The sequence below is a fragment of the Meleagris gallopavo genome, chromosome 12, assembly GCF_000146605.3.
Source record: "Meleagris gallopavo isolate NT-WF06-2002-E0010 breed Aviagen turkey brand Nicholas breeding stock chromosome 12, Turkey_5.1, whole genome shotgun sequence".
Lineage (NCBI taxonomy): Eukaryota > Metazoa > Chordata > Aves > Galliformes > Phasianidae > Meleagris > Meleagris gallopavo.
Genome location: NC_015022.2, coordinates 17,013,286 through 17,036,552, shown reverse-complemented (window position 1 = coordinate 17,036,552; position 23,267 = coordinate 17,013,286). Strand labels below are relative to the sequence as shown.

Here is a 23,267-nt window from a genome sequence, read left to right as displayed (position 1 = left end):
GAATCTCTATATATCACTCTAGTCGTATCTATATGAATATATGTACAAATATGCACATGGATATCTTACTCTGCGGATAGATGCGACTGGGGAGGAGCAGAACGTTCACCTCACGGAACACGAGCGCACAGCCCCGGGCCTTGGCATGGGCAGAGCCTGCTCATGGCACACAGCACTCTGCGGTAGGATCTGCTTCACACCTTTCACAGGGCACACGTGGAGGCCATGAAATAACTTAAGACATTTGGAAAAGACAACAGTTTTTTTAAAGAAAAGCTTTTAAGAATGTTTTCTGGTCAGTGAAGCATCTCTGCTTGCAAAACCTTTGAAAAGGAACATCGTCCTGTAAAAAGTTACGTAAAAAAAACAGCTGTTTTGGTGTTACTTCAATGCACAGGGACCAGTTTTAGGGCACCTGAAGCCCGTAGTCAGCTGTGACGTTATCCACATTTTTCTCATTTGGAGGAAAAAAATAAATTATTCCTAGTTATTGCTTGGTGAGGGGACCCATGAGACACAGGTGTCTCTGTTTGATTAAGGAGTGGTTCACACTCCCTGGGCTCCCATCTGCCTGCTGGTGCTTGGTCCCATTCACACACACAAGCCCGAGCAGCCGTGGACAGCATGGCTCTCCAGCAATGCTTCTTGGCTCCAGGTGGAGCCCAAATCCACAGATACATCACCCAGGCAGGGCTGTGCAGGGGTCAGTGGGATGAGGTCCCCATTCCTGGTGACACCAGTCCCTTGCAGAACAGGAAAGGGATGCACCTCAAAATATCTTGAAACCTTTTAGCAAGGTGAGCGTGGGCGCTTTTCTTTTGCTCTGAGCTCGCGACGACTTGACAGTGACCAGCTTGGCTTGGGCCACCGAGGGGATCTCCTTGAGGTTGACAGTAGACAGAGTGTTGATGGTGCAGCTGGCCAGGCCATGCCGGGTGGCCATGGCCAGGCAGGGCTGCTCCTCGGCGACGAAGAGAGGCCGCAGGGCTGGACTGTGCTCTGCCTCGCGCCGCAGCTCCCGCACCGCCTGGTGGAAGACGTGCTGCACCGCCGCAAAGTCCTGGCACGCCGACACCTCGTAGAACAGGCACCCAAACTTGGTGGCCAGGGACGTCCCTTCGGCTTTGGTCACCTGCCTGAGGAGAGTGGAGGGGGCAACGGCATGGTCTCACTTGGTGCACTTGGCCCATTAGAAAGGGATGAGGGGTTCTCTTGTTTTGGCAACGAGGAGACAACAAAGAAAGTGAGGGTGTAGGGAGTGGAGGTGATGACAGAACCCCTTAGAAAGGGGACAGGTCTTGAGCAGGACCACTGGTTGAGGACCAGTGGGATGAAGGCTCAGCTTGTCAAGGCCCCGTGGCTACCCCAACGCATCCCACCAAAGGCAGCAATGGGCTCCAAGCAAGCACACTGCCCCATTGGCAGTGGGGCTGTTTCCACTGGGAAAAGAAGGGCGGTGGGTACCTGTACTGCTCCATGTCCAGCTTGTTGCCCAGCAGCAGCACGGGGCTCTGGCGCTGGCAGCCCCGCGCATGCCGGGCGAGGACATCGAGGTAGCGGCTGCAGCCCTCAAAGCTCCTCCTGTTGTCGATGCTGTAGACAACGAGGAAGGCATTGGCCCAGTGCAGGTAGCGCTCACAGTTGACGGGGCCATCCTGAGGATGAGAGGAGCAGGTGAGCATGGTACCATGTCACCGTGGCACCGGTGCTGCCCGGCCCTCACCTGGTCGGCCGTGTCCATCACCTTCAGCAGCACGGGCTGCTGGTCCACCAGCTCCTCCGAGGTGTAGGTGTCCTCTGCAAGGCAAGGGTGGCTCTGAGGATGGGTTGTGTGTCCCCAGCACCAGGCAAAGCCCGGCTGGGGTGTCAAGGAAATAGCTTAGCCTCTGGTAAGGAGCATCCGCTGCTGGGGGACACACTGTGCTCCTTCCAACAGCGTCATTTGGGAAGGATGCAGTGGGGACAGCCCTGGCTGGGAGCTGCTTTCTCCCATTGCATGCAGAAAACAGGGTGGCATATTTGTTCTTTCCACCTCCTGACACCATTTGGCAAGAAATCGAGCCCCCACCTGCTCTGAACCAGCCTAACCACAGCCTCCCTAACCTGACAGGCTTCATCTCCTTGAGATTTAATCCCAGAACCTGCTGCATTTTTGCAAGCGGGGGCTGATTGCTCTCCACCCCCACCATGGGCTCCAGCACAGCCATCACCCCCTGCCTTAGCCCTTATCTCAATGCCACGACCCAGTGAGACATGGCAGTCAAGAGCTCAGCACAGGGCTGAGCACCCATCACTCAGGCAAAAGCAGCAAGGCCTCGCTTGGGGAACCAGGAGGGCTCCTCCATCGGGGGATGCCTTCTCCCAGCTGCTCCTGGTGGGTGCCTTTTGGGGAGGTTTTGCTCTGGGATGATGGCAGAGCCGCTGTGAAACTGAACAGAGGATTTTTTCCTTCTTTCCTAAAAGCAATTAGGGTCTGGAGCCACTTCCTGGACGGGCTCCATATCTCCTGAATGTCCCCGATAAATCATTTACAGCTCTTCACTGCAGACTGGAAACAAGCCCAGGAAAATAGTTATTAATTACTCAGAGTGGAAAAGAAACTGCCCAGAGCCACTCCACGGCACCACACGGTCCCCAGGGACACCTGCAGTGCAGCTCTGCCCATCTCTGCCCAACAGCCCAAAGAGGGATGGGGGCCCACACCTAAAAGTGTCACATCTGGCGAGGCGATGCAAGGAGTCACTGCTTCCTATGGGACACGCCTGCTCTCACCGCTGTTTTGGGTTGAATTCAGCCCTTTTGACGTTTCTTGTGTCTTTGGGGTTTGTTTGTTTATTTGGTGGGTTTTGTTTGCTTGTTTTTGGTGCCGTGTTGTTTTTTTCCCCCCCTTTAGATGCCGTACTCGTGGGAAGTGTGGGAGATGGGAAGCAGAGCACATTGGGGACATGCAGGGAAAGCTGGGGTACAGTAACTGGGGGGAGAAACGCCTTACCCAGGTTGGGGTCATACTCGCTGATAAACCTCTTGGTGAGAAACTTCACTGTCAGCGCTGCAGGAGGTGGAGGAGGATGGCATGGTCACCCCACTGAGCAGCATGCTGTCACCTCCCATCACCCCATACCCCACCCGCAGCCAGCAGTGGGGCTGTTCACCCCTCTCCCATCTGCCTTCCACCTCTTTTCCCAGCCCAAAAGCAACTTTTTTCGCCCAAATCCTGCCCGCTTGTCCCACGGCTTTCCCAGAATTGCCTCTTAGAGAGCGATGTTGTTTACTCCACTAAAAAGAAAGCATTTTGGGCCAAACATCTACGATTTGATGATTTTTAGAGGCTTTCACCTCACCAGTGGAGCACAGGGATGGCCTCTGGGGACCCACTTTTGGGGACCCACTTTTGAGGATCCGTGTACTTCCCTGCAGGACTCATGCAGAACACAGCCCCATATCGTGCAGGTGGAAACATTGCTGCTACCCAAAAGGTCCACAAATAGCCATTAATATAGATATACATCCATGGGAATCACATGCAAAACAAGCAAACGCAGCCACAGCCATGCAAATGACCCAGGGGGCTCTGGAACGATTGCAGAGGAACTTTTTCCTTTCCTAAACATACAAAACCCCATTGTCGCAGGGATGCTGCCCGGCACCGGGGCAGGGATGCTGCAGTGGTGCCAATGCTGGAAGCAGGAGCGGTGCAGGCACCCGCGGCTCCCGAAAAGCCACACAGCAGCTGCGGCTCAGCGCTGCTCCCACCTGACTTTCCAGCCCCCCGGCACCCCAGGATGGCCACGTTGCATTCTGCCACGGGGCTCTGCGGCGGTCGCTCGGTGCTGACCCGCGGTTTGCCGAACATCGAGGCCATCCTCGGTCCTGCGAGAGAGCGAAGCAACAATGGGGGACCCCATTTCTACCCCCACCCCAGAAAGACAGAAAGCAGCGTCCCACCTGCCGCTGGGATGTTGGGCGCTCGGAGGTCACGGCGGTGCCGGGGAGCAGCGGCCCCAGTGCCGCACGCAATGAATGAGGCAGGAGGAGGCGAGTGCTGCTCCCGCCGCTCGGGTCGCAGCCAAACTCCTTGTAAGGCAAGCTGCCGCACGGGGCCGGACTGGACACGCGTCCCCGGCCACTCTACTGCCGTCCCTCTGCCTGCATTGCCCCCGCAGCAGATTTGCAGAGGGACGATGGCTGGTATCGGCTCTGCCATGATCCCGTGCGCCTTGCCGGGACCCCCCAATGGGCACGGACCCCCCCAGCCTTCCCCCGTGCTGCTCAGCTGAGCACAGCGCGCTCAGCGCATCTCCCACCGGCACAGCGTGCTTCTGTCTACCCCTGTGCGTTCCCTGCTCCTTCCGTACAAGATGCACTTCAGCATGGATAACGTCTGCTGCCAGCAGGGTTAGCGGGGAGAAAACAAACAAGCAAACACAAAACCACCCTTTTTCCACCCAAAACGCATGGGGAGAGCAGAGCACGGGCAGTACTCACCGCTGCCGACCGCCCCGAGCCATCAGCACGATGGGATCCAAACCCGGGGAGGAGGTGGGAGCTGGAGGCAGCGTTGTCATGGAGATCACAGCGGTTGGGATGGGGCACCCAGATGGGGCTGTGCACAGCCCCAATCCGGGTGCGGGCGGTATCAGCACCCAGGGGTGTGCGGAGGATATTTTTTAAACTCTCCCAAAATAGTCTGTGAACGTGGAAGTCCCGGCAAACTGTCCCAACGGGGGACGGGATCAACCCCCTGTGGAAGGAAGGACAGCCATTTGGGGACTGATTTTGGGGGGATGGCAACACGCCCCTGCCCTACACCCCCCTTTGGACACAGGTGGAGAGCGATCCAAAGCAATCCAAAAGAAATCTTACTTCTTTCCTTAAGCCATTACAGATCAGGGAAAGCTCTGCTTCCCAGCACAGGATGCAGCAAAGCTTCACCCTTCTGCACAGGGACCTTTTTGGGAGCACAGTACTGTCACCATTGGTGCCCCACTGCTGCACTGACACTGCATCAGCACTGTCCCCACAGAGCACACACCGTGTTACTGACCGTTCACCAGGGATGGATTCTGCCCCCATTGCTCCTCCTGGGGCAGCCCCAGGAAGAACCCAAAAAGGGCTCTTCCTGCCCTGGGCCATGCAAAGCTCCTTTCCCACGGCTGAGCTGAAGGCATGGAGATTTGCTGACATCCATCCCCCACTGTGGCCATTCAACTAAGGGAAAAAATAGAGAAAAAATAGCACAGCCCTGTGCTCTTCCCAGCAGGGAGGGCAGCCACGTGCAGCCCGCCCTGTGATGCCCATAGCTTGTGGTGGGAAATGAGAAGGAGGATGCCCCAACGTGCCAGCAGCCCCACAGCGACCAGGGAACCTCGCTGTGCTTTGGGACAGAGCCTGTGGAAGGGGCACGCTGCCCGGGGGCCGATCACGAGCCGGGCTATCTTTAGCTGAAAGGATTTAGGTTACAGCGAGCAGCCGCCGGGACGCAGGGCAGACACCCGAGGGTGGGCACAGCGAGGAGGGGCTGCCCCAGAGCCGGGCAGGATGAGCCCGGAGGATGAAGCTGCTCGGGCAGGGCCCTCGGGAAGGGTGCGGATCCGTGTGGAGGAGCAGTGCTTCTCGGTGGAGAAGGCACTGCTGGTGGAGAGCAGCGAGTACTTCCGTGCCCTGTTCCGCTCGGGCATGAGGGAGAGCACGCAGGAGGAGATCGGGCTGGGCGGGCTGAGCGCTGCTGGATTCCTGGCCATGCTGCGCGTGCTGGCGGGTGAGCGGCCCGCGCTGGGCGGCGAGGAGACCTTCCAGGCGGTGGAGTGCGCGGCCTTCCTGCAGGTGAAGCCCTTGGCCAAGTACCTCATCCACTCCATCGACTCCGACAACTGCCTCCTGCTGTACCACGCCGCCGCTGTGTTCGGCCTCCTGGACCTCTTCCACTGTGCTGCGCTCTACATCCGGGACAGCTACGCCGAGCTGGAGGAGCACCTGGGCTGCCTGCCCGCCGACCTGCTGGCCTACGTGCAGGCCCTGCTGCCCAGCACCTTCGTGGCGGTGGGAGCCCACACGCCCACCTTTGAGTTCCTGGAGGACCTCTCCAGGACCATCTGCTACCTGGACGAGGAGAGCAACACGTGGAGGACGCTCTCCTGCCTGCCGCTGAGCGCCAGCACGTTCCTAGCCGGCATGGCGACCATGGACAACAAGATTTACATTGTGGGCGGCGTCTACGGGGCCAGCAAGCAGGTGGTGGAGAGCAGCTTCTGCTACGATGCCGACACCGACGCCTGGAGCGAGTTCCCCAGCCCACACCAGCTGCGCTACGACGTCCGGTTGGTGGGCCACGAGGGCTGCCTTTATGCTATTGGCGGGGAGTACGAGAAGATCTCGCTCAAGTCTGTGGAGAGATACGACGTGGCCTCCAACACTTGGACGTTTGTCTCCGATCTGCCGCAGCCAAGCTCGGCTGCACCCTGCGCCCAGGCCATGGGGCAGATCTTCGTCTGCTTGTGGAAGCCATTGGACACCACCGTCATCTACGAGTATGAGAGCCAGCAGGACGCGTGGCTTCCCGTCACCGAGCTCAAGCGGCACCAGAGCTACGGGCACTGCATGGTGGCCCACCGTGACAACCTCTACGTCATGCGCAACGGCCCCGGAGACGACTTCTTGCGCTGCGTCATCGACTGCTTCAACCTGAGGTCACGGCAGTGGACGGCTCTGCCCGGCCAGTTCATGAACAGCAAAGGAGCTCTCTTCACCGCCACCATCAAGGGTGACACGGTGTACACTGTCAACAAGATGCTGACGCAGCTCTACTCGGTGGAGGAGGAGGCCTGGAGGGTCAAGAAGGAGCGGGCGGGCTTCCCGCGCAGCGGCTCCCTGCAGACCTTCCTGCTGCGGCTGCCCCGGCGCAATCACGACATCGCCACGTAGCCGTCCCCATCCCACCTTGGGGTGCTCTCCTTGCATATGGCCTCAGCTCTGTGCACAACTCCCCTGGGCTCCTCTCCTCTCCTCCTCTTGCCAAGGATACTCCACGTTGGACCCAGAGGTGACAAGGCACCCTGCGATAGGGGAAGGGGCGACAGGAACTGCTGGCACAGCAGCCTCGTGCAAAGTGCCACGATGGGCGAGCCCACGGCACACAGAGCTTTGTGGCTTCTGCAGAGAACAGGTTCTGGAGAGATGCAGACATATTTATTTGGACTGCACACTGAAGGTGTGCAGCATAAAACCTGCTCTTTGCTCTAATGGTTCCTTATATCCTGGAATTAAAAGGAAAGCTGTAGAAAGCCCTGTGTCGTTACTCTTCTCTTGTGTTCTTTTCTCCTCCTGAAGGAAAATATCTCCTAACAGAGGACCCACATCAAGACCCGTTCCTGCCTGCTGAGTGTTTTCAGCTGCAGCAGTGCTCAGAGCTGCTCACAAAGTTCCCAGGCAGTCCTGAGCTCCCCGGGGAGACATCGCCTGGGATGAGGGAACAAAGGGACACAGGAGGGGGGTGGAGGGCAAAGACCATGAGGAGTTTATCTCCAAAAACCCACACAGGAGAAAGCTGTCCAGAGTGAGCAGGTTCCTCCCTGGGAACCATCCATCATGCCCACGGTGCAATAGACAGCCACCATCTCCTCCAAGCCTGCCTGCCAGCTCCCAACAGACCCAAATGCTCTCATTTGATCCAGAGGATATTTTTAGGAGATGGCAAACTCGCAAAAATGAAAGGAGAGGAGAGAGCATCAGCAGGGCTGCACTCAGACTGTGCAGATGCCAGGCTACCAGGTCTCCTTTGTCAACGGAGCTCTGCAGCCAGATAAGCTGTCTTGCTGGGACTCAGCCCCATGATGCTGAAGGTTGTCCTCAGCACCAGCTCCAAGTTTTGCCCAGGGGATGATTGGAGAAGGGCTGCCCTCATCCCCCTGGCTGAATCATAGAGTCATTACTGTTGGAAAAGACCTCTAAGATCATCAAGTCCGACCATCAGCCAATCCCCACCACGCCCACTAACTGTGTCCTTAAATGCTTCATGCTGCTTGTCCCTCAAGGGAGATGGGGACAAGGAGTCAACCTGGCAGCCATGCACTCATCAGACCCCAAATAATGCCCAGCTGGGCTCCCATGCCCCAGGCTAGCTGTGCTCCTCGCATGAGGAGGGAAGGGAACACCAGCTGGATGCCTCAAATACTTACACTGCTGACCCTCGCCAAGTTCTCAGCATTTTCAAAACAGAGAGCATTAGAGAAGAAAAAAATCAACCAAAACAGACAAGAAAAGCCAAGCTTGCATCTATGACCTTATTTAAAACACTGTATGTGCCTGTCCCCATTTGCCCTCCAACCCTGCTTGGGACAGGGAAGAAGCAACCACAGCCCCAGCACCAACCCCAATCTGCAGTGATGCTCAGGAGCAGCCCCACACTGGCTCCATCCAACAGGGTTGTGTTTTCCATCTGCCTCCATTGGCGCTGCTGTAACCTCATTCCTTACCCGGTGAGGAATTCAGAGGAGCTGTCGGCGCTCGCCAGGCACACTGTGAGCATAAATCCCATCAAGTCCAATCCACGCTCCCTTCTCAGACGAAGCCCATTAACATTTTATGCTGTCTTCTCCTAATTGGAAGCAGCACTCTGTTTTAAACCATGCTAAGTTGAACAACCGGCGTAAAGACTCCATCAATATAAAGTTCAAATAATTCTGTTACTCAAGTATTTATGGTGAGCTGCTGTAAGTCACCCAAGGCCATTTGACTTGGCAGCCTCTCCCGTTCCTTCCAGCTCCAAAACAACCAAGCAGCACAACTTCTACCCCACCTTTGTGCATCGTTTTTTCAACAATTTGCAAGTTGGCAAAGATAACACCACCAAAAATAGATTATTACTGTAGGACCACTGAAAAATCTGGTCTTAGAATCATAGAATCAATCACCTAGGCTGGAAAAGACCTCCAAGATCATCCAGTCCAACTGTCCCCCTATCACCAACATTTCCCCACCAACCCATGTCCCTCAGTACAACATCTAAATGTTTCTTGAACACCTCCAGGGACGGTGACTCCACCACCTCCCTGGGCAGCCCATTCCAGTGCCTGACCACTCTTGGAGAAATTTTTGCTAATGTCCAACCTGAAAGGAGAAGGAGATAATGTAGCCCAAACAGCAATGAAAATAGTTTGACTTCTACTTGGCAGTCTTGACAGGTGCTGTTGAGTGTGGCATGGATGTTCCAAGAGAGGAGTAACGTGGTTGCATCTGTGTCACCAGACCGTGGTACAGACTGTAACACAGAGGGAAGCAGAAAGATGTTCGTACCTCTGCAAGCGGGGGAAAAAATATGAGCCAGCATGAGAAGCTGTTCAGCCTTTGCACAGTGAGTGGGCACGGTGCTGCAAATCTGTTGCACCAGTATTTAGCACTTGGTGTTATGCGTTGCTGGCATGAGAACACCACCATTATCTGCCCCTTCCAATCTTAATGGTATCCACTCTGCCAAAGACCACAGTCAAACCCAGTGCAGTCTATCTAATCATAGCTCAACCTTTTGCAAGTTTCTGTTGAAGGTGACATCATCTTGGCAAGGCTGAACGTAACAAAAAGCTGCCTGTAGAATGGACTTGCCTTATAAGGACCACATCAAAAATAAAAACTTGTATAACCAAGCAAGAGCTCTGCAGGAAAAGCAGAAATGGGTGCTCCAAGAAGAGCCTGGGAGCTCGCTGTGCAGATGGGCTCAGAAAGCACTGTGCTTTGGAGAAGGATGACTGCCCCATGTTGGCTGATTTGGTGCAAGGAGGTCAGGACAAAGCCACTCTTCATGCTGGCACAGCATGGATGGATGGATCTGGACCTGCCCTGCCACCCCCATACCCCACTGATTGCAGTTTCCCTGCCCTTTTTACTAGCAGAATATCTCCCCTGGCCATCCAAGGGAGATGTTGATCACAACACTGGTGTAAAACACCCACTCTCGGGTATGGAAAGGTCAACTCCAGGCCAAAATCTGGATGCACACTGTCACTGTCACTCTGGCACTTGGCAAGGATGGAGGCAGCCACAGAGAGCTACACCTGTGTGCCTGTGTTTGGGAGCTGATCAGAGAGATGTGGAGCAGTAACATGCTGCATTAACTCAGCTGAACTGTATTGGGCAAGGAGACCCATGGAAAATGATAAATACTTTGGGACTCATTAGGAGTTGTCTCTGCTAGGTTGCGCCAGTTGGCATTTTCATAGGAAAAGACATTAATACTTTTTGTAAGAACCTCTCCGAGCATCTTTACTCAGATAAACTACATCTGTAGCTAATGGACAGGGAAATAATGTACTTCTATGGGAGAACATCATCCATCGCTCCACTGCCAAAACAAGAGTAAGGCAATCTGAATCTCCTGTTGTCCATACTTAGCCATGCACAGGAACTCCACCAGGCACCCAGATTCTCCTGATCGCAGTGTTTGTGCTAAACCTGCTTTTGAGCCATTGTCTTTGCCATTTAGAGAAGCACCCTTTGAATTTGCTTAATAAAAGGCAGAGATGAGCCAGTCGTCCATCTCTCTGTTCAGATTTCATGACAATTCCTGAGCGTAAAGCCTTGCATAAGACATTTTGCACTGTCCTGGGTCCAAAGTCACACATTAGCTATCTAGAGCAACCTCAGCCCACGTTCTCTCTGTGCCCTTCCTTGAGCTGTGCGTTTTTGTCAAGTTTCTAGTTCACAAGGAGATGCTAACATCTAGATTTCCCGTCACAACATTCAAACGTCATGAAGTCTGCTGAGAATCTTCCCAAGAAAGGAGGAACCAATGTTCCTGCAAAAAGCACTCAGCTTTTGTAAAAACAATCAATTCAGATGATTTATATTACAGTGTAAGAATCTGCACGTGGCTGTATTTGTAAATGTGGCCTAGAAAGGGATGGGCAGCAGGATGCATCCCGCTTTGTAGGTGCTGGGCACATTCACTGCCTCTTCATCACGAGCTCTTCCAGTGCCTTGTCCCTCTGGTTCCCACAGAGCAGAAGGACTTCTTTGATTTCATTTTGCTGGAAACCCATGTCATTGAACTGAGCTAACAAGTGCAGGAATTCAGCTGCCTGGAAGGAGGAAAGGAGCGATGTTACTGCCAGGCTCTAAGGACACATTCACCGCGACATTTCAGCAGGCGCTGTGCAGCAGGGCCAGATAATCCCACAGGGTTGTATTACTGCTGAAGGGCACTGTGGACCCCGCTGCCAGGACAAATGCTAACTTTTAACAGTCTTTATGCACTAAGTCTTTCTTTAGTTAATAAAGTCAGCCTCTAACTTCACTTATTCTTCATGAAATTGAATACAAGTTCCACTCACGTGTTTGCACTGTGGAACTGTCACACCAGACTGGGGAATTTCTGTCATTCATTGTTCCTCTTTCTCCCATTGCTCAGGGTGAGCCTCACCACCACAGCTCACTCAGAGACCCGTTCTCAGCAAACCACACCTCCTGCACCGAGGCAGCACCATCCTAGTGCTGAGCCTTGTACAAGAGGTGAGCAGGATCCTACACCAGCCCAAACAGTGGGACTGCTTATGGGGACCAGAGCTCGGGACAGCACCACAGTCCTGCTACGGGATGAGGAGACAGGAAGCCAGGAGGCAGCAAGCACGCCTGGGGATGGGATTCCCACACCAGAGTGTCATGCTCGCACAGCACGAGGTGAGTCCGTCCTCTGCAAGTCCTTATGGCCACACAGTGCTCTTCTGGGGCTTTGAGCCCAGTTTGCAGTCTATGCGGGTTCACTTCTTGCAGAGTGATGGGACCTGACCTGGCAGGAGGTGGCACTGGGAGGCAGGGCAGTGGAAATGGACAAAACACAGAAGGCTGCACTGTGCTGCTGACCTTTTTCTCTGAGTACTGGAACATTTCCATGGCCTCCTCCACCTGCCCCTCCTCATAGCCCTGCTTCAGCAGCCGGTCACAGGCGCGGAGGTAGCCCAGAAACTGGAAGAGAGAACAGTGAGGGTTAATGCATCCTGATCCCAAATGGGAATGGGAATAACATGAAGGGAGGATGGGAGCAGAGCAACACCTGAACTGTCTGAACACAACGCAAGGATCTACGAGTTGTTTTCTCATTTGGCAGAGCCCATTTGGGTGAAATGCCAGCTGCGTGCTGATCTCTAATCCTATCTAGGCCAACATCCCTTTGATGCTCCCAGCCTCAGGCCCCCGCTGGACCTGTGCGAACTCCCCACATCCCCAGGAGAGGCCCTGTGTGCTCTCATTACCAAAAGTAAACAGTTATTTTTGGCTTTCTTCATTGTTCTTGGAGTGCTGACAGCACAATTCCCAGTGGTCTCCTTGGAATACCACGAGAATCATTCACTGTCCAAAAAACACATGTGACAGACCATAATAAATGGGCTATACCATAGTAGAAAAAAAAGGAGATATGAAAATGTCCACCTGGAGAAATGGTGAGCAGCCCAGGGGTGCCTGCAAAGCTGTGTCTGCCCCATCTGAGGAGAAGCTGATCTTTATCTCCCACTCTGCCAGCACTCAGACCTCCGCCCTCCTCAGCTCTGCTGTAGCCCAGGGAGGGGGACGCAAAGACCATAAAACACATGACAAGGCCAAAAACAGTCCCTCAAATGTTAGCTCTCCTGTAGCAGAGCAAGAATTGTACAAAATGTCAGCCCTAAGGAGTGGCTTATTAATACAAACATGAATTATGCTCTGCATGTTGGCATTCAGAACCTGGCTTGATTTTCCTCATTATCTTTCTAACTAAAACCCGAGATCATTGCTGTATTTTCTTGCTACAAGGAGTCACTCCCCATGTTCTAGGCAGAACGCAGCCAGTCTTGGCAATCTGACATGCTGCTCAAGCCACGCACAAAATCTGTGCTGCTGTCAGCTACATGATTTTCATCATTAAAAAAAAAAAGAAAACTATCCTCAAGACTAAACAAAACCAGTTTTTTATGTACTTTGACTTACTTACTTCCTGGGTTCAGCAAAGGGCTGACTGTTCACTGGGGAAGAAGGAGGAGCTGGTCCTGCTCACCCTACAAGGAGTGTGGTCAAGTGCCAGGGAGCTCAGTGCCTGATTTTCCAGCACAGAAGTGCAATGGGAAATCCAATAGGAATATGGGGTTGCAGCGAGCTTCTACACACCCAAAACATTGCTGCAGATGTCCCCACTCTCAGCCCCATGTGCTGGCTGTTTGGGGAGGTAGGTGCTCACAAAGCTTGTTATCTCCCCAAGGTGGGCTCTGCCAGCTTTATTTGATATCGTAAAGAAATGGAATGATTTTTGATTTGGTCTGGTGCCACAATCAATCTTCATGTCTGAAGCTGTCACTGTCACATGCAGAAAGCTTACGTGACACTGGCAAGCAACGAAGAGCATCCACAGCTCTTGTTTTTAACTCGAAACATATTTTCCAGGAAGATCTTAGCCTAATTTGGTAGTTTTATGCTTGTAGCAGTTGTATGCACAACTAGACTTTACATTTCATCTTGGATGCATGGGGCACAAAAGGGAAAAATGGGAACGTTTGGTGGGGAAGACCCTGTATTTTGGCAAATGAGGCAGATCCTGCATTTTGGCACATTAATCATCTCTTTGGGAGAATGGCAGCCCTCGCTATGGTTGTGTTTAGTGATCCAAAAGCAATGCTTGTGTGAAGTCATTGGTTGCTCCAATTTGGTAATTTGGGGTTTTGGAGAACAACCAGATAAATCTCTGGGATATTCTTACGGTCCTGTGCTAACAGGATGAGCCATGAAAATGGTCACACGAACCTAACAGCTGAGACAAAACGATGTGCAGAAAATTTCCATATACGGGGGCAAGATTTGCACTAGAAGGACACTGTGCTCCATACAACAGATGGGGAAGATAGCAGCACCCGCCTGTTACTGCTCGCTGACAAGTTGAGTGCTCACTGAGATTGTATTACAGCAAAACTGCTGGCATTTGATCCAAGAGAAAACCCTGCTCTGATAGCAAAGCAAGAAAAATAGCTTCATTTTCCCCAATGCAGAACAAGGGAGACCACCGTGAGCAAAAGGGAGTCACTCACATCACTGTGAAATATGAATTTTGTTACCATAACACTTCCCCCACAGCATCCCACACCATTTCAGCTGTGTCAGCTCCACCAACCTGCCCCAGGCTTTGCCTCCCGGTCTTCTGAAGAGTGAGGATGGCTTTGCGGGCCGGGTAGCCCAAGGCAATGACGGGCTCGATGAGGTCGCGCTCCTCCTGGCTCAGTGCTGACAGCAGATCAGCTGCTGAATCTGGCTTGGCTTTGCGGGATGCCAGTGGCCGTGCTGGGGGCAGGCAGGAGTAGGGGCTGAGGGACTGCGAGACAAGACAGAAGATCATGTTGGCAGCGGGGACGGATGGAGCCACCACTGCGGCGCCCACGTGCAATGGTCAGTCCCCAAACCAACAGGTGACGGTAGGCACTGGAGAGCCTTGCCCTGGCACTCATCACTGAACATCGTTGCCCAGTTTTGGCTCAGCTTTGCTGGCTGGAGCCCAGAACAGGGTGCTTTGCCCCCTCTCCCTCCACCTCTCCCCCACCACGAGGCAGCTCACCGGGACTGTAGGCTTGTGCTTGCGGATGGGTGGCATGGAGGCATTGGGTGCCGCGGGGGGAGCTGGCACCAGGCTTCCCATGTGAGACCCCTCTGCTGCCGGTCCAAACTTGAGGCTCCTGTTGCTTCGGCAGTGCTGGGGGACCGCTGGTGGAGTGGGAACCCCTTTGCTTTCGGTTGTGGCTCTGTTTAAAGGATGCACCAACGCAGCCAGTTTCCTCCTGGCTGCTTCCAGCTCGTTCTTCATGTTGTTGAACAAAACCATGGACCTCCTTTGCTTGCCTGGATCAGGGCTCGTGGCCTTGAAGCCGTTCTCTGAAGGAGGCTCCAGCAAGCCAGGCGAAGTCTTTGGTCGGATCTGCTGCAAGCCATGCTGGTTTCTCCTCCGGAGAATGTTCTCCTCCCTGTCATTTTCCTCCCAGGAGGTAGAGGAACACTCATCCTCCTCCCAGCACTCATCGTCCTCTGAGCACCCAGCCTCACTCTCTGTGTCGGAGGCTCTTCCCCGGCCCCGCTCGGCGCTGAGGCTGATGCTGCGCCGCACCGTGCCCTCCTTCACTCTGCTCGCTGCTGTCTCCTTGCCCTCAGCGGGGTCCACCAGCAGCAGCCAGCATGGTGGGGCCGTGGGGATGGCGTCGGTGTGGAGCTGCTGCCAGGAGGTTTGGTGCTGAGAAGCGGCCTCCAGCCAGTACTGCACCTTTCGCTCCAGCGAGAAGTCGTGCTGTGGGAGAGCAGTAAGAGGGAGTGAGAACACCAGTACTGACATCCTTGTGGAAGGGAGCTACAAAGATGGGGAAGGGTCTGGGGGGCAAAACGCGTGAGGAGCGGCTGAGGGCCCTGGGTTTGTTCAGCCCAGAGGGGGCTGAGGGGAGGCCCTGAGCTGACGGAGCTCACAATGGGACATCACTCTCAGACACTGGGTTTGGGTTTTGAGCGGTTGTGTGGAGACAGGGGTTGGGCTTAATGATCCTTGTGGGTCCCTTCCTACTCTGGTTATTTTGCAATTCTCTGATCCTACAATTCTATATCACTAACATCTCATTGCCACTGGGCACTAGGGCTGTGGGGTTGGACAGTCCCCCTTTATCCCTATGGGTTTTCACTTGGAAACATCCATTTGCAGCATTATTACTGCTTTCAGTTGTATTTGGAATCCTGTTGAGAGTGCTTTAGACACAGAAGGGTTCCTTGTCAGCTTGGCTGCTGCAGAGAGGGAAGAGCAGATTGCAGAGGAGTAGCTCCTAAGTAACCAGAGGAGAGCACAGGGGTCGCAAACTGCCTGCCTTAGAATCCTTAGAACATGTTTTTGACTTACATCTGAGTGCTTTCCGGGAACAAACAAGCCATGCATGTCCCAGAGCTCTCCAAACAAGGTCTCCTGGCAGGCAGGCACATTCACATCACGGGAATGTTGCTGTTATTGTGCTATGCCTGACCCAAACCAAGCTCCCCAAGGAGAACACCACTGCATGCTTCCAGAACCATGCACGGATGTGTCCCCATCCAGAGTGAGCCAGAGTCCCTGGGGTGGGACACCAGGGACAGACTCAGCTCAGTGACGCCTCCACTTGCAAACCATCACCTGCATGGAATCCTGCCCACAAACATTTTCTTTGAGAAATCCCAAAAAAACACCTCAAAAATTGAGCATGTTTTAGTGATGGCGCACAAGTGACAGGAAGAGGAAGGCCTGGGGGTGCTCAGGGGGATTTCCCCTGCACAGTGCACTGACCCCATCTATGGGTGAGACTGCTGAAGCTTGCTCAGCAGAACAGCAGGAGCGGCAAGAAAGCGAGCAGCTCCATTTTCTGTACTAGGGCCTGAAATTTGCACTTTTCAAGGACAAATCAAACTTTCCATCTAAGAAAGACCATCTTGCAACCCTCCACCCATCCCATCCTCAAGCTTGGACAGGTTTAATAAAACCCAACCCCAACCAAAACCCTTCCTCTCACCCATCCTCACAAGACCCTCACCTCATGTTCCTACTGAAAACAACCAACGGGCAGGACACCAACATGGAGGAGAGATTTTCCTTCTCTCTCCTTCCCCAAGAAGAGCAACCCTTTGAGAATCCTACCAGAAACAGACTTGGAAGAGGCCAACCCACCATGGTGCTCATGAGGATGTCGGTGCAGTCAGGAAGGTCTATGGCTGGTGCCTTGATGAAGCTGCTTTCTCCTGCAGAGTTTTCCTCGAGGCTCACAGCTGTCCGGAAGGGCACTCCATCCAGGTAGCTCATTGTCTCTGCCTGATTGCTCACTGCCTAAAGAAGGGGTGGAAAAAAAAAGTAACAGGAAAGACTGGCAGCTGCACAGGAGTGATGCTGTAACCACAGCAAATTTGAGTGGAAGGAGAGAAAAATAAGTTATTTTATGCCATCTTTTGGAGAGAGGTGAGCTCTGCTGTGTGCAACATCCAGATTTGTAAAGTGTTAATTACTAGAAAGCAGGAAGATTTGTAAGAACTAATCACTGCCATTCAGAGCTTGAGTCAACACAGCCCAACCAAGATTACATTCAGCAGGAATCTTCAGCACTTTCTTCCTCCAGTTCCACCCCTGCTGACACCTCTGTGCATAACCCCATTGCTTTCCTCCCCTTGCTCCCATTCAGCAGGCCCTCCCTCTGCCACGCTCCCCTTTCCCCCAGCTAAATGCAGAGCTACAGAGCCACCCAAGCTTTATTCCTATTCTCTACTTGGGTAGGTTTTTGCTGAGGTTCACATTGCAGTGTTTGAGGGATGTTGAACGAACCATTTGAAAAAGATGAGCTTTTAAGAACCAGCTCATTTTAAGCACAGTGATGTTTTTTAGAGTAGGAATAGCAGGGAGAGAAAGAATTCAAATGAACAGAATGGAAAATATTACTGCCATCACGTAGCCATGAGTTCTGTACTAATGACTCAGTTTAGTGAAAAATAAGCCACAACTTGTTGCATTAAGTCCTGAGTCCCCAGCATCCCAGTGATGACAACATGCAGAATAGTTCCCTTTGTTGACTGGCAAAGTCTGATGACAAGTCTTCCTCTGACTTCTGGAATCTGCAGCTGGTGCCTGCTTGTCCCAAGGCAGCGCTCGCCAGCCATGCTCACTGTGCAATATGTAGTTTATGGGACATCTGTATACACAGAAGTGCTTTTACCTTTTTTTTCCCCTCTGAGAAAAGCGTGGCTTCTATGGCAATAGATAAACACTCCAGAAAGCAAAAATAAGCAGCAGAATGTATATAGCCTATTAACGCAGCATGAAAATAAAGGTCTGCAACGGGAAACATTTGAGAAAGGCAGCTCAAAGGACAGGAATGCAACAAACCACCTCTAGCCTGCAAATTAAGAGTGACACGCAGCAGGGCTCAGCAGCACCCACCCCGGACTGACACCAGGATCCCTTAATCCATGCTGCAGCCCTGCACCAGCTTTGCCCCCCACATGTACAGCCACTGACACACACCGTGCAACGTGCCATGGGCCATCTGCTGCCTGGCTAAGAGTGCTTACAATCCACGTGAGTGCCAACAAAGAAAACGCACGACAACGTCAGCAGAGCTTGTCCCCATTTTCTCCATCTTGTTAACATCCCCACGCAGCCCCCGCCTGCAACGCACAGCCCCTTCCTGCAGGAATTCACCTCCCAGCAGCTGTGCAGAGTCATTGGTGCCAGCAGGGCATATTTTGCTGTCCAGCACCTACAACAGTTTCCAAAGACCCAGGCTTGTTTGCAAAAAGCTGTGATACCCCTGGGTGCCCTGCATAAACGCAGCGCAGGGAAAAGCCCCTTACAACCAACTCCATCTCCTTTCACCACGAGGTTCCCCGTCTGGCTGACCAAAGGACACCTGTTGATGTCACCTTCTCCGATTTCAGCAAAGGTTTCATTGTTTCTCACAGCATCCATCCGGACAGCAGTAAGAAATACCTCCCTATACTCAAATCTGGATCTTAGGACTGAATCTGAATACACGTGGCTTTTGTTTTTAAGAATCAATACTCAAACACTCATTTTGCGTCTGAGATTTCAAACATTCCTCTTCCTTCAACTGTGACTTCATCCTTTCTCACTCAAAACATAAAACATTTTAATGCAGACATCATTAGAAAAGCACAAATAAACCACAGCAAGCTTGTGAGATTGAAATATGCCTGCATGTACACCATGCACCAGCAGTTGCAATTCTTATCCATAATATCAAGTTATCCTTACCGTTAGATGAAATCAAGTAGCTCCTCTCACACGGCAGGGAGAACAGTTGCTTTTATACCACCTCCTTACCCACTGCTTAAATCTTTAAATCCATGCATCTGACGAGCATCTGACTTTGACAATATCAAGATTATCGTAGCTTAAGTGGTTAGCCTGTCTCAGCAGACACGCTGATGGGATAAGGAGCTAACTACTGAAGCAGAGCATCCTTTGGCCATTTATCTTATTAAATGGAAAGTGTTGATTTTGAAACAGCTTTCACGCTTTTTTGCCAGGAAAAACTCCCAGGATCTGACCTACCTTTAAAGACTTGGAATGACATGAAGCTAAAAGACATGGCAGGGAAGGGGGGATGTATGGACATGCACATCAGAACTCTTATCTTTAGAGGACTTAACGGTGAACTGTATTTTGTGGTGCTGTGGCTTGAAGCAAGAACTGCAAACTTCTGCACCCAAACTCCAGCTCTATCTTAGATTACTGCTTAGTATGCTCTTACTAACAGAAATCAACAGAAGCCTTCAGCCAAGGAACCACTGACATAAACCCACAGTTAAGGGCTGAATTTATCAGCTGCAAGTAGGCAATCATGTGCTGCCTCCTCCAGGAATTACACAATGGTGATGCTAAGAGATAAGGAATGGGAAAGATCACATCTATTCCCACGCATTAGGGTAAGTGAGAACATGACTGCGGCTCTGGAAAGAAGCCAAGGCAACCTGCGTAGACAAGCAAAGCCCCAAAACCATATGGGGCCATCGTTGCTTTCAGCAAATAGTCCTGAACATGGGAGGATTTGAAGCCATAAGCCTCTGTCATCTTGTAGGAGGGAGCAGTTCCTGCACACAAACCTTTTGCTGACAACTCTCCCAGTAGCCTGGGTCACATCTGATGCCAAGCACTAGAACAAATCTCTCTGTTGCAGCAAAAATGTTTCAAAAACAATCCAATTTTCTCTGCTTATTCTGTGCAGAAACCAACTTACTAAACAGAGCTGCATTTTTAACCAAATGCTATATAAACAACGGGTTTCTACAGAAAAATAGCTTTGAAGGCAGAAACAATTGAAGTAGGTTAAACTTCAGGTTTTATTACCTTCTTCCCCAGGCTTATTTGTCAGATTTAAATATATTCACAAGGCTGGCCGACCTATTTCAACACAACGGGGAATTTTTTCCATGCTGTGGTACCCGTTTTAGTTCAGCAAAGCAAAATGTCAGCAGCTGCTTTAATCAAGCTCACAAATCGATGTCTTGTTTGTACTTCAGAATTTGTTTAAAAACGTAATAGCTCGTTTCTATGCACAAAAACACAGCAACTATTTTGAAAGCAATGCCTGACATGCTCCATTTGAGAAGAAAAACACATCTAGTAATGAGCTCTTTAAAAAAAAAACAACAAAATTCTGGAGATTTCAACATCTTGATTTCAGCTTATAAAGTCACTAAAAATAGTACATGAATCCTGGCACAAATCACCTTGTCAGCAGCATTACTTTATTGAGATTGTGATTTGTTAATAAAAACACACAGCAGCACTGTAATTCTGTGCCACGAAAGGGCTGACAGCTTTGGAGTTACTTAGGTATCTCCTTGCAGAGTTAGAAAGCAAAACCATCCCTTACAGTTCTCTTCAAGGCATTCCAGACCCTGGCTACAGGCTTCCTGAGCACAAACGGGACCCAGGGACCACCTCCTCGCTGGATCCTCTCACACGGGCACCACCAATTACAACAAAACACTCCTCCAGTGCAAAAATAATTTATTTCTGAGTTATCTGACAGCAGTGGCCCAAGTGTCATTCGTGGGGAGAGTCGGAAGAACCCATCCAGGAGGGATGCAGCTTCCTTCAGGGTGATCAGCGGGCACCAAGTACTGATCCCATTCGTGCCTTCAATACAGAAAGGTGTTTGAGAGGACATCCAGCACAAGAGAACTTCAGCAGTAAGATTACATGCACACATACATTTTTCTTCACACCAACCAATACACAAGACTACAAATTGTGCTCTGTATTTAACTGACACAGAAGGAACTGAAAGAATTCATCACATAGCCATACATGGAAGTGAATTAATGATATTTTGTAACCTCAACAATACTTGATACCTTAGACACCAAAACAAAGCCTTTACCTGATCTGGATTAGAGCTGCTACAGAAAGCTCAGCTTGTAAGTAATATTCCCTGAAAGGCTGCAGCAGATCAGCAAGAGGAAATTCATCTGTTAAAACACAGAAATTGTTCAATAAACCAGGGAGGCCTTTGAGCCCACTGTCTGAGAAGTTCCAAATTTGATGATTAGTTTGCTGCTCCCAGCTTAACTTGAAATCCTTACCTATTATTTACATGTTTTGCACATCTCCTCACCCTTACCAAAACTGTCAGAGCGAAGCTCAGACGAGCAAAACTTTTTCCTGTCTCCATCCTCTACACCATGGGAACATATGGACACTGAATTGCTCCCGATCACACAAACTGCACTAACCAAATCATCAGAATAAAGCATCTGCTGCGTGCTGGAAGTCTTCAATCTATTCTGTTTATTCCCACTTCAGCTTAACCTACAATCTCTTTTGTGCCTGTATTTTAAACCTAACGCCTAAGAGCTGAAAGCAGTAAATAGAGTGAAGTCTGACAAACAGGATTTACCTGGATCACCAAACAGCTTGGAATCAATTTCACGTTTCTGCTGTAGAAGCTTTTCTCTTTCCTTCTTCTGTTTCTTTTCCATTTCTCTCTTCCTTTCCTCCTCCTGTTCTCCTTCCAACATCACTCTCAGTGCTCTCTCCTCAGCTTCATACAGCTCTGTGCGGTTTTTGAGCAATGCTCTGAGACTTTCCACCTGATTTTCAAAGGCTTCATCTGCTGAGGGAGGTGGACAAACACCTAAAGAGAAGGAGAATTAACATAATGTTTTCAAATTCAGAAGGAGCTCCGTTATGAGACTTAAAAGCAGAGCTGGCAAAGTCTTAGAGAAGTATAAGCTAACAACTATCTCAACAGAAGCTTTTTTTTTTGGTAAGGAAGAGTTTGGAAACATAGGAACACAGTCGCTGCATCCAATTTGCTGCTCAGCATTTTATAGCTATTCTTGCAGAACCACGTAACAACAAGAAGTAATACAGAAACAGCTTCTTCAAAGTGCACCTTCCACATCCTGTTATTTCCTGTGTGCACCATTAGAAAAGTTTGGAAAAATTCTCCTAATTAACCTTTCCTGGCAGCGGCCTCTTTCCTCAGTTTCCGAAGCTTTTCTAAGGAGCCCAGGATGTCCACCATTCTCTTTGTGTCTGCCTGCTTCTTCCTTACTTCAGATAAGACACTGTCCGCAGCAGCCTTAAGCTCCCGCTCCTGCAAAGGAAAGAAAAGCAACAGGATGCATGGATTATCCCACACAGACTAGAATGAAAAGGTACTGTCAAACAAACACAACTTCCTAGTTACAGTGCCATAGCAGGTAAGTCAACCAGCTGACCTTTTGGAAAAAAAAACAAAAAACCTTAACAATGAGATTTCAGGGAAAAAAGAATGGTGAGCCACACACAGATTTGGGCCAGAACAGCTGCTGAGTACATAAAGCCTTTAACCTCAGGAAGTCAGCAAAAATGTACAATGAGTAAAAACCACGGAGACTTCACAGCTGTGCAGTTACAGACCGTTGCCATGCCAGTCTGGATACAACACCTTGCACATCAGCTGCTCTGTGCCAGCCCAGCAACGGGCCCAGCAACCAACAGAGATGAATTTCTGGCAGCCAATGCAGTGCCAACACCACTTCCCATCGAGCTTAATTTGGGTGGGTTTTTGTTGTTATTTTTTTTTGCTCTGGAGTCACGCCCACTGTCCACCTCCCTCTGTGCCACAATGAGTGTCCCCACCAGCCCCGGGCAGTTCGTGCCGGTGCAACATTACTCTTCCTGGTTAGAAATTTCTCCTAATATCCAGCCGGACCCTCCCTGGCACAACTCGAGGCCATCACCTCTCACCCCATCGCTGTTAACGGGAGCAGAGGCCGACCCCAGCTCTGCACAGCCTCCTCTCAGAGGTTGTGGAGAGCAGTCAGGTGCTCCCGATCTCTTCTTCTCTGACCGCCCCATCCCGGTTCCCTCGGCTGCTGCCCGAAGCACCGCGCTCCAAGGGCCTCGACGTCCTTATCCCGAGGGGCCCAACGCTGCACGCAGCCGGGGGATCCACGAGCACGGAAACCCACATCGCGGCCGCGCGCCGCTCCATCGGAGCCCGTCAGCAGAGCCGCCCCGGCCGTAGGCACAGAGCAGCGGGCCGAGGCCGCTCTTCCGTACCCGGTTCTTCTCCTCCACCTCCTGGACGCGCCCTGCCCTCCATCGGTCGATCTCAGCCTCCCGCTCCGCGGCGCGGGCCGCCTCCTCCTCCTGGGCCGCTCGGGCCTCCCGCTTCCTCCTCTGCAGCCGCTCCCTCCTCTTCCTCGCCTTCTCGGCCTTCCGGCCCAGTTCCCGCAGGTAGCCGGGTTCCCTCAGCGGCCGCACC

At 51.7% G+C, this 23,267-nt stretch overlaps 4 protein-coding genes across 5 annotated transcripts; 1 reads left to right on the top strand and 3 right to left on the bottom strand.

Annotated features, from left to right (window-relative positions):
* Positions 1-84: 84 nt before the first annotated feature.
* RASL12 (RAS like family 12) lies at positions 85-4,638 on the bottom strand. Of its 2 annotated transcripts, none has more exons than XM_010717573.3 (6): positions 4,486-4,638; positions 3,754-3,870; positions 2,993-3,049; positions 1,724-1,797; positions 1,465-1,655; positions 85-1,136 (listed from the first exon to the last, which is right to left on the bottom strand). In XM_010717573.3, exons 2-6 carry the CDS (start codon positions 3,860-3,862, stop codon positions 770-772), a joined length of 798 nt encoding a protein of 265 aa, XP_010715875.1. In that variant the 5' UTR covers positions 3,863-3,870; positions 4,486-4,638; the 3' UTR covers positions 85-769. The 2 variants fall into 2 exon arrangements, with proteins under 2 accessions (XP_010715875.1, XP_010715874.1); XM_010717572.3 differs by lacking the exon at positions 4,486-4,638 and adding an exon at positions 3,946-4,479.
* A 41-nt stretch (positions 4,639-4,679) lies between these two features.
* On the top strand, positions 4,680-7,796 carry KBTBD13 (kelch repeat and BTB domain containing 13). The gene has a single exon (XM_003209559.4). It carries the CDS (start codon positions 5,539-5,541, stop codon positions 6,919-6,921), a length of 1,383 nt encoding a protein of 460 aa, XP_003209607.1. The 5' UTR covers positions 4,680-5,538; the 3' UTR covers positions 6,922-7,796.
* Positions 7,797-9,049: 1,253 nt separating this feature from the next.
* UBAP1L (ubiquitin associated protein 1 like) lies at positions 9,050-16,843 on the bottom strand. Its single transcript, XM_019619570.2, has 5 exons — positions 16,670-16,843; positions 14,561-15,280; positions 14,123-14,320; positions 11,851-11,952; positions 9,050-11,069 (listed from the first exon to the last, which is right to left on the bottom strand). The coding sequence occupies exons 1-5, from the start codon at positions 16,799-16,801 to the stop codon at positions 10,935-10,937; spliced, it is 1,287 nt and encodes a 428-aa protein (XP_019475115.1). The 5' UTR covers positions 16,802-16,843; the 3' UTR covers positions 9,050-10,934.
* A 3,661-nt stretch (positions 16,844-20,504) lies between these two features.
* PDCD7 (programmed cell death 7) lies at positions 20,505-23,266 on the bottom strand (the record flags this gene model as incomplete). Its single annotated transcript, XM_003209558.2, has 5 exons — positions 20,505-20,650; positions 20,895-20,982; positions 21,411-21,647; positions 21,974-22,112; positions 23,063-23,266. Coding segments are annotated over 5 exons (786 nt in total), but the record flags the coding sequence as incomplete, so codon positions are not given.
* Between the last annotated feature and the right edge of the window lies 1 nt (position 23,267).